The sequence below is a fragment of the Ovis aries genome, chromosome 20 (assembly GCF_016772045.2).
Source record: "Ovis aries strain OAR_USU_Benz2616 breed Rambouillet chromosome 20, ARS-UI_Ramb_v3.0, whole genome shotgun sequence".
In the NCBI taxonomy this organism is placed as follows: domain Eukaryota; kingdom Metazoa; phylum Chordata; class Mammalia; order Artiodactyla; family Bovidae; genus Ovis; species Ovis aries.
Window position 1 is genome coordinate 32,411,990 of NC_056073.1, and position 13,247 is coordinate 32,425,236.

The 13,247-nt window shown below is 38.3% G+C and overlaps 1 protein-coding gene across 3 annotated transcripts in view; it reads left to right on the forward strand.

The window, feature by feature from the left end:
- Window positions 1-13,247, forward strand: part of DCDC2 (doublecortin domain containing 2) — a 143,529-nt gene that overhangs the window by 33,799 nt on the left and 96,483 nt on the right. The window contains exon 1 of one of the 3 annotated variants that reach the window (XM_060403768.1): window positions 969-1,058. The exons of the other annotated variants lie outside the window; for them this stretch is intronic. Coding sequence (XP_060259751.1) covers window positions 987-1,058 — 72 coding nt within the window. The 5' untranslated portion in view covers window positions 969-986. Of the gene's footprint in view, window positions 1-968; window positions 1,059-13,247 lie in introns of those variants that run through there. 3 annotated transcript variants of the gene reach the window in all.

Genomic DNA, 13,247 nt, shown 5'->3' on the forward strand with positions numbered 1-13,247 from the left:
AAACTATTGTTTTTTTTTTTTTTTTTTTTTTAAGATCTTAGGTCTTAATACAAGGTCTGGGCCAAATATAGATTTTACTTCTTTGTGTGTTTTACTTAAAAGAATTACACCGTCATTTGTCTTGGTTCTCCAGCGAAGGTATTTGGTTCTCTGGTGAAGATATTTTTTTGCAGAGGTGGAGGGGGGTGATGGCAGGGGGTGGGAGGGGTGGGGAGTAGGGGTCTGGGTTTGGGGGGCCTGGAGATAAGCCCACAGAAGGGAGGGTTCCTTACAGAGGGGAGGGTCATTGTACCATCGATAGTCTTGAACTGCTTTTTGAGAAAGAAAACCTCACTGAACCTTGAACATTCTTCTTTATCTACATCATGGGCTTTGACCTCCTGCACGGTGCAATTTTGATGTGGAGGTGAGGTTCTTTTGACCTAGTTCTACCCTAAGGGATGGCAAATATTTTCCCAATTAAGTGAGGTTCACTGGTTAACAACAAACCATTGTTTCTTATTGTTCTGAGCTAGTAGGCCTGGTATGTGAAACAAGATCCTCCCTCCACCACTTTTTGCCAACAAGGGACAAAACTCAAGACTGATCTCAGAGATAACTGTGCTTGCTTCTCTGTTTTAGTGGTGCAAGAAATTATTAATTTAGTGTCAAATTTAGGGTGACTTTTGTTGTTGTTGTTGTTCTTCCAAATTGTGTCTCTTGGTTTAATAAAGTAATAGAGGGTCAAGTTTCTTTGAAAAAGAAACCAAAAACCAGATGTAAGCATATGACACAAATGCTTAAGTTTACTCTAGTTACAAGTGACAACCGTTGCTGGTTACCTCAGGAAGTATTTTTGTACATTACATTTTAAGTGTAGAGTTGGGCGCAGTTATTGAGAGAAAACAGGGCGAAGGAGGGGAAGACTGGGCAAGGGAGGACTCCTGTGTATCAGATCTTTAGTTGTTGTTCAATCACTGAGGCGTGTCCGCCTCTTTTGCAACCCCATGGACTGTAGCCCGCCAGGCTCCTCTGTCCATGGGATTTCCCAGGCAAGAATACTGGAGTGGGTAGTTATGGTAAGGGATATTTACGATTATACTTGTTTAGCTTTTTATTTTGAAATCATTTCAGATAAAGGTTGCCAAAGAGTACAGAGAATTTCTTATATGTTTTACTTTGCCCAGCTTCCTCAGTTAATGTCTTCCATAGCCATAGAATCACTACTGAAAGCAGGAAATAAAAATTGATACAATGACCTAATTTACAAATCTTATTCAAATTTAGGAGAGTTTTGCGCCAAAGTCTTTTTCTCAGGTCCAGGATCCCATCCAGGGTTCCTCACTGCTTTTAATTTATCATGTTGCCTAAGTTTTTACTAATGGGTTTACTAATGGCTCCTCAGTTTTTCATGACCTTCACAACTAAGGAAATGGCAACCCACTCCCGTATTCTGCCTGGAGAATCCCATGGACAGAGGAGCCTGGTGGGCTACATACAGTTCACGGGGTTGCAAAGAGTCAGACACGAAAATGACTAACCTTTTCACAACTGTGAAGGGCAGCTCTTTTGTAGGATGTCCCTTTAGTTTGGTTTGCTTGATGTTTTCTTGTGATTGGATTGAGGTTATTTATTTTTTGACAAGAATTTCAAGAAATGATCTTGTGTCCTGCTCAATGCATCCCATCAGAAGGTACTGTTGGAGAAATGTAACATAAATGTTTTCAAGATAATAACTGGTCCAAAGTGTGAGGACTTGAAAGCACCATTGGTCACACACTGTTCATTGTCAATTCATCTGGTATTTGGGGTGACTATCTGGGTTAATTTGACTATCTGAGTTAGCTTTATCCAGAAGAAAAGCTATAATACTCATATCGTTATGAAAGGAACTAGCTTGCAGCTTGAAGTAATGTATCCACTGAAATTCGGCTTCTGTCCCCCAACAGAAAGTGAAAGATAAGGGTGTTATCTCCCTTGATATTTATGTACTAGGTCTTTAAGAGAGACATTATCAGGTGATAAAGTTGGCAAAGGCCTATCTTAATCTTTAGAAAGATTGTGCATACCTTTCAAAGAGAGGAGAAAGTGCTTATAATTGCAAGTTTTCTAAAGTACATGCTCTAGGAAGAAGTTGGGAAGGGAAATTTCTTGATTGCATCATGGAGAATTAATCCTTTTTTAATTTATATTTTTTCTTAGAGTATATAATGCTGATATGTCTTCTGATTAATGATATCCGTTTTGATCTCTTGGTTAAGGTGGAATTTAATAGCTTTCTCCACTGTAGAGTTAGTGTTTTTCCTTTGTGATTATCAAATATTTTGAGCGGAGATGCTGTGAAACTATGCAAATATACTTTTTCTTATCATTCAGGATTTTACCCACAAATTTTATCATCCACAGATGGCTCCTGCCTGCAACAATTATTCCAGTGCTGTTTACCTAATGGTAATTTCCTATGTCCTTTGTGCCTTCTACGTGTATTTGTTGGAATTCTAGCATATGGGAGAGTTGTCCTTTTTCTCACATTTATTTGTTCATTCATTCATTCAGTTATTTCTTTATACCAATATGGACTTGTGGATATTTATTTTATTCTCTGGGATAAAATCCAGCACCAACATGTTTCATTTTGTTACTTAAATTATTCCTGCTTTGCCCGTGGGGACTCTTTCAGGATGGCTTCTCTGTGGCATGGTTCAGACAATAAAGAATCTGCCTGTAGTGAGGGCACCTGGGTTCATCCCTGGATCAGGAAGATCCCCTGGAGAAGGGAGTGGCTACCCACTCCATGGACAGAGAGAATCCCATATGCAGAGGAGCCTGGTGGGCTATAGTTCACAGGGTGGCAGAGTTGGACACAACTGAGCAACTAACACTAGGTTAACACTTTTTTGAGCACTTCATTACTTTCTTGGCTTCCCTGGTGGCTCAGATGGTAAAGAATCCACCTACCATGCAGGAGACCTGGGTTCGATCCCCAGGTTGAGAAGATCCCCTAGAGAAGGGCATGGCAACCACTCCAGTATTCTTACCTGGAGAATCCCCGTGGACAGAGGAGCCCGGCAGTCTACAGTCCATGGGGTCTCAAAGAGTCGGACACGACTGAGCGACTAAGCACAACACAATTACTTTCTAGCATCATAAGATGTAGGTTAATAGCTCTCTTAGCGCTTATGAAGGACTGCAGGTAGATCCTGTACAGTTGGCACATTCTTCAGTGGGAATCCTGGGGACTAAATGACTTATTTAAATGCAGGTGGAGGTTATACTCTGCCCACCTGGACTGCTCCTGCATGCTCCACATTGCTAACTTTCATCTTGCGTTGTTATGTATACACTTCCAGCTGCTCTGCATTCTTAGTGGAAATTTTACAGTCCACTGCCTGGATTGGTTTGGTAACCAGAATCCCATTTGGGAAAACAAACCAAACAAAAATGACAATGGTGAAATAGTAAGCAAGGGATAGTAAGTTAAGAAGAAATATTAAAGAAAAGTCTGACGATAAAAACATTTTTTTTTTTCAATGCTTTGTTAGTGGTGGTTCCCGTAATTTCTCCTAAGGGTGCTCTTGAGTTAATTGGTTATTTTTTAACTTTATGAGGGTCATATTATTCTCTTCAGCATGGCATTAGGGAAACCCATGCTGACTTACTTATGAATGCCTTAAAAATGACTCAAGTCCTATTTCGTTTTGCTATAAGATAGAGTTCCCATTGCAAATAATTATTTTAGAATAAAGTTAGTAAATGAGAGGTTTAACAGTATATATTCAGAATGCTTAGGATTATCTGGTCTTTAAAAATATTCCACAAAGCACAGAAGAGAGAAAATTAAACCAGAATGCCAATAGTTTAAAAATTTGTGATGTGCTGGGAAGTTAATTTGGTGGTTCAAAATTTGATGAAAACTGGTGGTCATTTGTTTTTGCAGACAAAAAGATTTAGCAGTATATACACATTTAAATATATGGTTACACTTGAGTTTTTCAAGAAAGGTATTACTAATGATGGATATATTATCTTTTGGGTCACTTTTAAAAGTTAAAAAAAATTTTAGACATTATGTTTTAAAGCAATTTTAGGTTTACAGCAAAACTGGGTGGGGGGTGGGGCGGGCAGTACAGACATCTCCCATATACCTTCTGTGTGCATGGGCATAGCCTCCCTCTTATCAATGCCATCCACGAGAGTGGTAAATTTGTTACCAAAATATATAATGACTTGTAACTTTGTGGTCACTTTTATGCTAAAGAGAAATCTTTTACCTTGCTGTTTTGAATAGTCATATTCTTTGTGAATTTGAGTTGTTTTCCTGCTTCAGTGAAGAGAGACATTCATTTAAGAGAACAGTTCAAAAGACAAATATGCAAACTGATGCTAAGATATCTGTTATTGGCAGAAAAATGACCCTCTGAATAAGATGATAATTCACACCCGACAGATGAATCCTAACCTTTCTTCTGGGAATCAGCCCCTGGACTGGGTACAACAACATGGGGACCTGTAGAGTACCGAGGTAGAGATGAGTGGTTTCATCAGCTCAGAGAAACTAATTGGACCCTTCTGGGAATGTTCTAAACATCTGGTTCATTATAATTAGAGACATCTCCTATAACTAGATTGTCGCTGAAGTTAGAGTGGTTGGAATTTTTCATTATTATATAACTATGCTGATGAAAATATTTCATTGGCTGTGCTGATTTTGTCACTGCCTTGCCTTTCTGGAATTTCTAAAATTTCAAGGGTTAACAGATTTCAATTTTTATTCCATTGAAGTCCCATAAATTGTACTGATATAATCATGTAAGGAATATTTTACAGGTAGCAGCAAAGGGGAGAGAAACTTGAATGATCTTGAGAAGATACTGGAACCACTGAATAAGGGTGGTCTAGATATGCCAATATATAAAAATGTTTATGGATATTTAGTTGTATATAATTCAAGAAAAGTCTTATTTAAATGGGTGCAAATATGTGTCTGCTATTTCTGCCTTGAGCAGCATTAGTAGGAATGCACTCTAGGCTGGAAATCAGAAGTGGACCCATGAGACTGTTGCTTTGCTTTCTGTGTGACCTTGAGGGGTGGATAGGGTCATCTTTTCCTTTCTATATAATTGGAATAATACTAACCTCTTCATATTATTTTGAGGAACAAACATCACTATAAATAAAAGCACTTAATAAATTCTGATGTATTTTACAATTATAAATTTATCTGAAAATAACTAACAAAGATATTGTGAAAAGTCAAGGTAAATACGGACAGTGTTTGATGCAGTTCTGGGCATGGTATGTGCTCAAAATAATTGGTCCTAATTTTGTTTAATTTTTTTCTGAAGATATCCCCCTCCCACACCTACACATACACACACACGTGCACACACATACACAGTGGACTATTACTCAGCCACAAAAATGAATGAAATAATGCCATTTGCCACAATATGGATGGACCTGGAGATTATCATTACAAGTGATGATCATTAAGTCTGACAGAGAAAGACAGATATCATATGATATCACTTAAATGTGATATCTAAAACAATTGCACAAATGAACGTATCCACAAAACAAAAGTAGGCTCATATCCGTAGAAAATAAACTTATGGGTACCAAAGAGGAAAGGAGGGTAAACAAATTAGGAGTTTAACATTAATATACAAGCACTATTATATATAAACTAGATAAACAGCAAGGACCCACTGTATAGCACAAGAAACTATACTCAGTATCTTATGGTAATCTATCAAGGAAAGGAATGTGAAAAAGGATTTACACATGTGTGTGAATCACCTTGCTGTACGCTTGAAACTAATACAACACTGTAAATTAACTATACTTCAATTTAAAAAAGTATTTACTGAGTGAATTCTATGTCCACAGCACCATGAATGGATATTTGAGTTACAGTTGAAGTTCTGTACTAAAAATAAACAAATAAAAGAGAGATGCAGTACATGAAAATATTGATAATATAAGGGAAATATGTTATATCTGTGGAAAATGTCTGAGAGGTTCAGACAAGATGATATGGAATTTCTGAGGAGAGAATTATATCCAGATGAGTGAAGGGTAGGTGGTAAGATAGTGAGAAATGAGGTTAGATTATGAAGAAGTGGGGCCAGAGTATGAAGTGTGTGAAGAAATGAGGTTAAGAGTATGAAGAAATGGGGCGAGCTCAAATACGATCTCAAATACCCAAGTCCAGGATGCATGGACTTGGTCTAAAGTCAGTGGTGGCCTCTGGAGGAAGACGGAGTTGAAAGCTCTTTGTGTGGGTTGAGCTGTATGTTGCCAAGGAGTAACTTCAATATGTTTTTGTCCCTAAAAGCCTAAGTCTCCTGGATTTAGTTATAAAAGGACAGTTTTTATATGGACAGTTATAAAAACATGGTATATTTTTTAAAAAGCAGTTTAAAATTCAATCTTTTAATTGTATCGAGTTATTTATTTTTTTTTTTACCAGAGACCAGTGGTCTTTAGATTTTCATGAGGGTGTCCTTTAACAGCACCATTTCCTCAGGTCCTTAGCCTCACATTGGTTTACTTGGCCTGGGGTTTCGAGAGGTGGTAAGTGCTGAGTTTTGAGGCTGGTGGAGTCTCTGAAGCATTCAGCCTAACAGCCCCAGGGAGTGGTATTGCCACTTCATTAATTAGCTCATGGAGCATCCCTTTGGGCAAGTTTAGCAGGATTATTCTTATTTTTACAGAGTAAGAAAATGAGGTGTGAGGCATTGAATTGGCAATTAGTCCTGGAGTTCAGAATTTCAGGCCTTTACTCAGTTCCTCAGTTTGTAGATCTTGATTTTATCAATCCGGGTATGTATTTTCACAACCACAATTTTAGTTTCATTGAGTTTATTTTTAATAAAAATTAATATTTTTAAGGTCATGCAGGTTTTAACTTGAATTTGACCCAGCTGCAGTAAGGTCCAAGTGTCACATGGAATTTGACTAAATTAAATGATAGACATCAAATTCACATAACTTTTTTTTCCTGCTTATTATTATTATTATTTTGCTTTGGTATGGCCACTTATGATATAAACACAATCTAAATAAGATACCAGAGGGAAAGTGATATATTGGAAGGTACATGTGCTTTACGGCCAAAGACCTGGCTTGTTTCATTCTAGCAGAGTGAGCACAAGTTAAGTCGCTTTGCCACCTTGGACTCTGAAATATTTCCAAATTTATGTTTGGACTATTTCCAAAAAAATGTTAGCCAAGTATTTAGTCTGTCTGTCTATCTATTTCTTTATCTATCTACCTACCTAGTTTCCACTCAGGGAATGACTCCTGTCTCTGATTCACCAGGCTAAGCTCCTTCTCAAACTGGGTTTTTCTAAGACAGTGTTGAACCCTGTGCAGAATCAAGACGAGAGGAGCGCTATAAGCATGTCCTTCGTTTGCTTGGTAGTGGTTCCCTCACTCACTGGTAAAGCCAACCAGGAGTATGCATTCTGCTGGGTCCAAAATGAAAGTCTGGGTTTTGCATGGATGCTGTTTCATTTAACTTGCTTCCATAGTCACAGACCGCACACCTAACACTGGCCAGGATGCTCATCAACAAGACATTCCTGGTCCATTGGGGGTCCGAGTGGGAGCACCAGTACTCTGTCCTTTGGGGCAGGTGTGTTGATACTTAATGTTATTTTCATCTTTCAAACATTATTTTCAAAGGGCATGGGAAAGTGTGCAGGCTAATAAGAAAATGTACATTTAAAAATATATATTCTAATTCATTATTATGCTTCTTATATCTAAGCTGCAGTATCTCTTCTGCTGCTGCTGCTAAGTCGCTTCAGTCGTGTCCGACTCTGTGCGACCAGAGAGATGGCAGCCTACCAGGCTCTTCTGTCCCTGGGATTCTCCAGGCAAGAACACCGGAGTGGGTTGCCATTTCCTTCTCCAATGCATGAGAGTGAAAAGCAAAAGTGAAGTTGCTCAGTTGTATCTGACAGATTAGCACCAAGTGACCAACACCTGATTCCTGATATGAGCTCTCGGAAAGTTCCTTTTATATGTAGTTGATTTGCTTAATTCTTTTGTGATTTAAGTTATTATTTAAAATGACAATTAGAAAAATTGCATTTTTAGTGAAAAATGGTACTTTTTTCCCCTCAATAATCCTATTTGTTTTATACAATGGTCTTACATATTTTTTTCAATTCAAATATATTACTTGGATTGTGTTTTCAAATTCTTTTATTACCGTATCTGGAAACAGACATTAGTTGATTACATATAATGATTCAAAGAAATGTATATTTAAGGTTAATCTTCAATTCGCACTGGTTAATCATGAACATTTGGGGAATATTTTTGTCATACTGAATGAGGAAAGCAGCTTATTCAAGACAGATGGTTTGATTTAATTCAAGAAACAATATATACACTTAGAATAAAGTTATATAATTATTCAAAAAATCATCTATTTTTGAATTTCTGTGTATAGTAACTATAGACAAGTATGCAGTCAAGAAAAATAGCATGTATCAGACAACTCACAATGCATTTTCAAAGTTATTTGTTTTTATAATGTATTCACCTTCATCTTTAATTCAACAATCCAACAGGGTATTAAGCAATAAGGTCAAGCAACCATTTGAAAAAATGACAATTGGTATGAAGTATGTGCTTAGTACCTTACTAGTTAATATTGAGAGTTACTGTGAAGTAACAGTAGGGACAATAAATTAAAAACTACATTAAGTAAAGTGTATGATATGTTAGATGATGGTAAATGCTATTTAAAAAACAAAAAAGGCAGGGAAGGACAATAGAGAACCAGGGATGTGGCAGAAGTTTTAAGCCCAGTGGCCAGGGCGGAGTATTCAGAGATGGGCAGGGTGTCATGAGGAAGATACTGCACAGATGTGGAATCAGAAAGACCTGTTCTTTACACATGCAAAGGTTCATTTGCAGTTAAATAATTCTGGAATATTTTCTGGAAAATAGCATATCTATTAGTTCAGCTAAGTTGCTCAGTATGTTCAAATCTTTGCCTCCCCAGGGGTTGAAGCACGCCAGGCTTCCCTGTCCATCACCAACTCCTGGAGCTTTCTCCAATTCATGTCCGTCGAGTCTGTGATGCCATCCAACCATCTCATCCTCTGTCGTCCCTTTCCCCTCCTGCCTTCAATCTTTCCCAGCATCAGGGTCTTTTCCAATGAGTCAGTTCTTCGCATCAGGTGGCCAAAGTATTGGAGTTTCAGCTTCAGCATCAGTCCTTCCAATGTCAGGATTGATTTCCTTTAGGATGGACTGATTTGATCTCCTCGCAGTCCAAGGGACTCTCAAGAGTCTTCTCCAGCACCACAGTTTAGAAGCATCAGTTGTTCACTGTTCATCTTTCTTTATGGTCCAACTCTCACATCCATTCATGACTACTGGGAAAACCATAGCTTTGACTAGACGGACCTCTGTTGGCAAAGTAATGTCTCTGCTTTTTAATATGCTGTTTATGTTGGTCATAGCTTTTCTTCCAAAGCTATACTATAGTATGAGCTAAATAAATCAAGTGACTTGGGATCAATCAAGAATAAAGCTTGCAGTACATTCCATTAAACTGAAAAAAACTGCCTCTTCTTTATTGCAGCAGTTTCTCAATTCTAATAATGTATTCTGTAGATACACTGTAAAATAATGTATTCTACAGATACAAGAGTATATTCTACAGATAAACTCATTGCAAGATTCAGACTTAAGTAGAAGAAAGTAAGGAAAACCACTAGACCATTTGGGTATGACCTAAATCAAATTCCTTATGATTATACAGTGGAAGTGACAAATAGATTCAAGGGTTTAGATCTGATAGACAGAATACCTGAAGAACTATGGATGGAAATTTGTAACATTGTATAGGAGGCAGTGATCAAAACCATCCCCAAGAAAAAGAAATGCAAAAAGGCAAAATAGTTGTCTCAGGAGGCCATACAAATAACTGAGAAAAGAAGAGAAGCAAAAGACAAAGGAGAAAAGGAAAGCTATGTCCATCTGAGTGCAGAGTTCCAAAGAATAGCAAGGAGAGATAAGAAAGCCTTCTTCAGCAATCAATGCAAAGAAATAGAGGCAAAGAATAGAAAAGGCAAGACTAGAGATCTCTTTAAGAAAATTAGAGATACCAAGGGAACATTTCATGCAAAGATAGGCACAATAAAGAACAGAAATGGTATGGACCTAACAGAAGCAGAAGATATCAAGAAGAGGTGGGAAGAATACACAGAAGAACTATACAAAAAAGATTTTAATGACCCAGATAATCACGATGGTGTGCTCACTCACCTACAGCCAGACATCCTGGAATGTGAAGTCAAGTGGGTCTTAGGAAGTATCACTACGAACAAAGCTAGTGGAGGTGATGGAGTTCCAGTTGAGCTATTTCAAATCGTAAAGGATGATGCTGTGAAGGTATTTCACTCAATATGCCAGCAAATTTGGAAAACACAGCAGTGGCCACAGGACTGGAAAAGGTCAGTTTTCATTCCAATCTCAAAGAAAGGCAATGCCAAGGAATGTTCAAACTTCCCGCACAGTTGTACTCACCTCACACACCAGTAAAGTAATGCTCAAAATTCTCCAATCCAATCTTCAACAGTACATGAACCAAAAACTTACAGATGTTTAAGCTGGATTTAGAAAAGGCAGAGGAATTGGAGATCAAATTGTCAATATCCGTTGGATCATCAAAAAAGCACAAGAATTCCAGAAAAACATCTGCTTCATTGACTACGCCAAAGCCTTTGACTGTGTGGATCACAAAAAAACTGGAAAATTCTGAAAGAGATGGGAATACCAGACCACCTTACCTGCCTCCTGAGAAATCTGTATGCAGGTCAAGAAGCAACAGTTAGAACCGGGCGTGGAACAACAGACTGGTTCAAATGGGAAAGGAGTCCATTAAGGCTATATATTGTCACCCTGCTTATTTAACTTATATGCAGAGTACATCATGTGAAATGCCGGGATGGATGAAGCACAAGCTGGAATCAAGATTGCTTGGAGAAATATCAATAACCTCAGATATGCAGATGACACCACCCTTATGGCAGAAAGCAAAGAGGAACTAACCAGCCTCTTGATGAAAATGAAAGAGGAAAGTGAAAAAGCTGACTTAAAACTCAACATTCTAAAAAGAAAGATCATGGTATCTGGTACCATCACTTCATGGTAAATAGATAGGGAAACAATGGAAACAGTGACAGACTTTATTTTCTTGGGTTCCAAAATCATTGTGGATGGTGATTGCAGCCGTGAAATTAAAAGATGCTTGCTCCTTGGAAAAGAGCTATGACCAAACCTAGACAGCATATTTAAAAGCAGAGACATTACTTTGCCAACAAATGTCCATCTAGTCAAAGATATGGTTTTTCCAGTAGTCATGTATGGATGTAAGAGTTGGACCGTAAAGAAAGCTGAACAGTGAACAACTGATGCTTTTGAACTGTGGTGTTGGAGAAGACTCTTGAGAGTCCCTTGGACTGCAAGGAGATCCAATCAGTCTATCTTGAAGGAAATCAGTCCTGAATATTCATTGGCAGGTCTGGTGCTGAAACTGAAACTCCAATACTGATGGGAAGAACTGACTCACTGGAAAAGACCTGGATGCTGAGAAGAATTGAAGGCAGGAGGAGAAGGGGCGACAGAGGATGAGATGGTTGGATGGCATCTCTAACTCAATGGACATGTATTTGAGCAGGCTCCGGGAGTTGGTGGTGGACAGGGAGGCCTGCTATGCTGCAGTCCATGGGGTCACACAGAGTCAGACATGACTGAGGGACTGACCTGACTGACAGATACACTTACATATTCATGCAAATAAATATTGTGAGGAAATCTGTCATGACATTATTTGCAACAGCAAAAGTTTATTACCTATTTTGGCCATACCATGTGGCATTTAGGATGCCTTCCAGGGGTCCAGCCTGTGCCCCCTGCAGTGGAAGCATGGAGACTTAACCACTGGACCACCAGGGAATTCCCTGCGAGAGCAAAAGCTTAGAGGCAACTGGAAGGATTGTCATTGAGGGACAGATTAAATAAATTATGGTACATTCACAGTGTGGATATACATAACTTCTATAAAGAATGAAGCAACCTTTACCAATGTGGAACAGTTTCCCTGGTGAATTGTTAAATGAAAAAAAGCAAGATGCTGAAGAATAGGCATAGTAAGTGATCCCTGTTTAAAAATTACATGTATAAAATGTCTATGTAAAGCAATATGCATATGGAGATGTAGGCTGTCTTTGAATGAACATCGTTAAGTTAGTTGCAGCTTTGTGGTTGGGGAACCGGAGGTGGGGATATTCCTCCTTTTTACTGTATCCTCCATTTTACCACTTGAATTTTGGTCAGGTGCATACATTATCTGTTAAACTTTAAAAAAAAAATCAACATCACTGTAAATGTTAGCTTAGGGCCAAGAATCTCTGGGTTTAAAGTGAAAGAAAATTATTATGATTGATTAAAAATTTTTATTCTAAATTAGTTTTTTAAAAATTAAATTTCAATAAACATTTATATGCAACTAATAGGAGTTGCTAAGCACTGTTTTAGGCACTGGCAAGTCAAGGATTTTACCCCTTGTTCGTCTCAAAAAGGCATAATTTGGCAGAAGAGAGTCGCATAAATTATTTAGGGTTAATTTATCTCTAAAATAACTACTAAAGTGCAAAGCAAGTAGAGGTTCATAGGTATGGACAACTCTGACCCTTAGAATGTGTGACTTTAGGCAAAGTAAACGATTAAACTCTAGTTTCTTTACTTGTAAAATAGGGTTAAATAATAAGTACTTAGTTCAGGGCATGGTTTTGATGTTTTAATGATATAGAACGCATTTCCTTAGTATAGGGCTTGTCATTAAATATAGTGCAGTAAATGTTGGCTATTTTCATTTATCAGTTCCCTTTCAAATCAGGAAGAAAAAAAAAGCCCTCTAAGCAAGTGTGATCATCAATCCTGTAGTAGCTGTAGCAGTTTGAGACAGGAAGGTAAAGAAAGATGAACATGGAAGGACTGGTGATAACCAAGCTGGGTATTGATGAGCGAGTGCAATTTCAGAAGCTGGAAGAAAGGGGAGGGCATTTTAGGCAGAGGCAAGATGAGCAGAGGTGTGGAAGAGGATTCCGAGTGTGTTTGGACAATGGATTGGGACTCGGCTGGTTCGACCTAGAGCACACCTAGGCTAGGGGTTGGGAAGGAAGGAGCATTTGGCGGAAGATGAGGGAAGCAAGTAAGCAGTGTTGGTCATGGGGGGA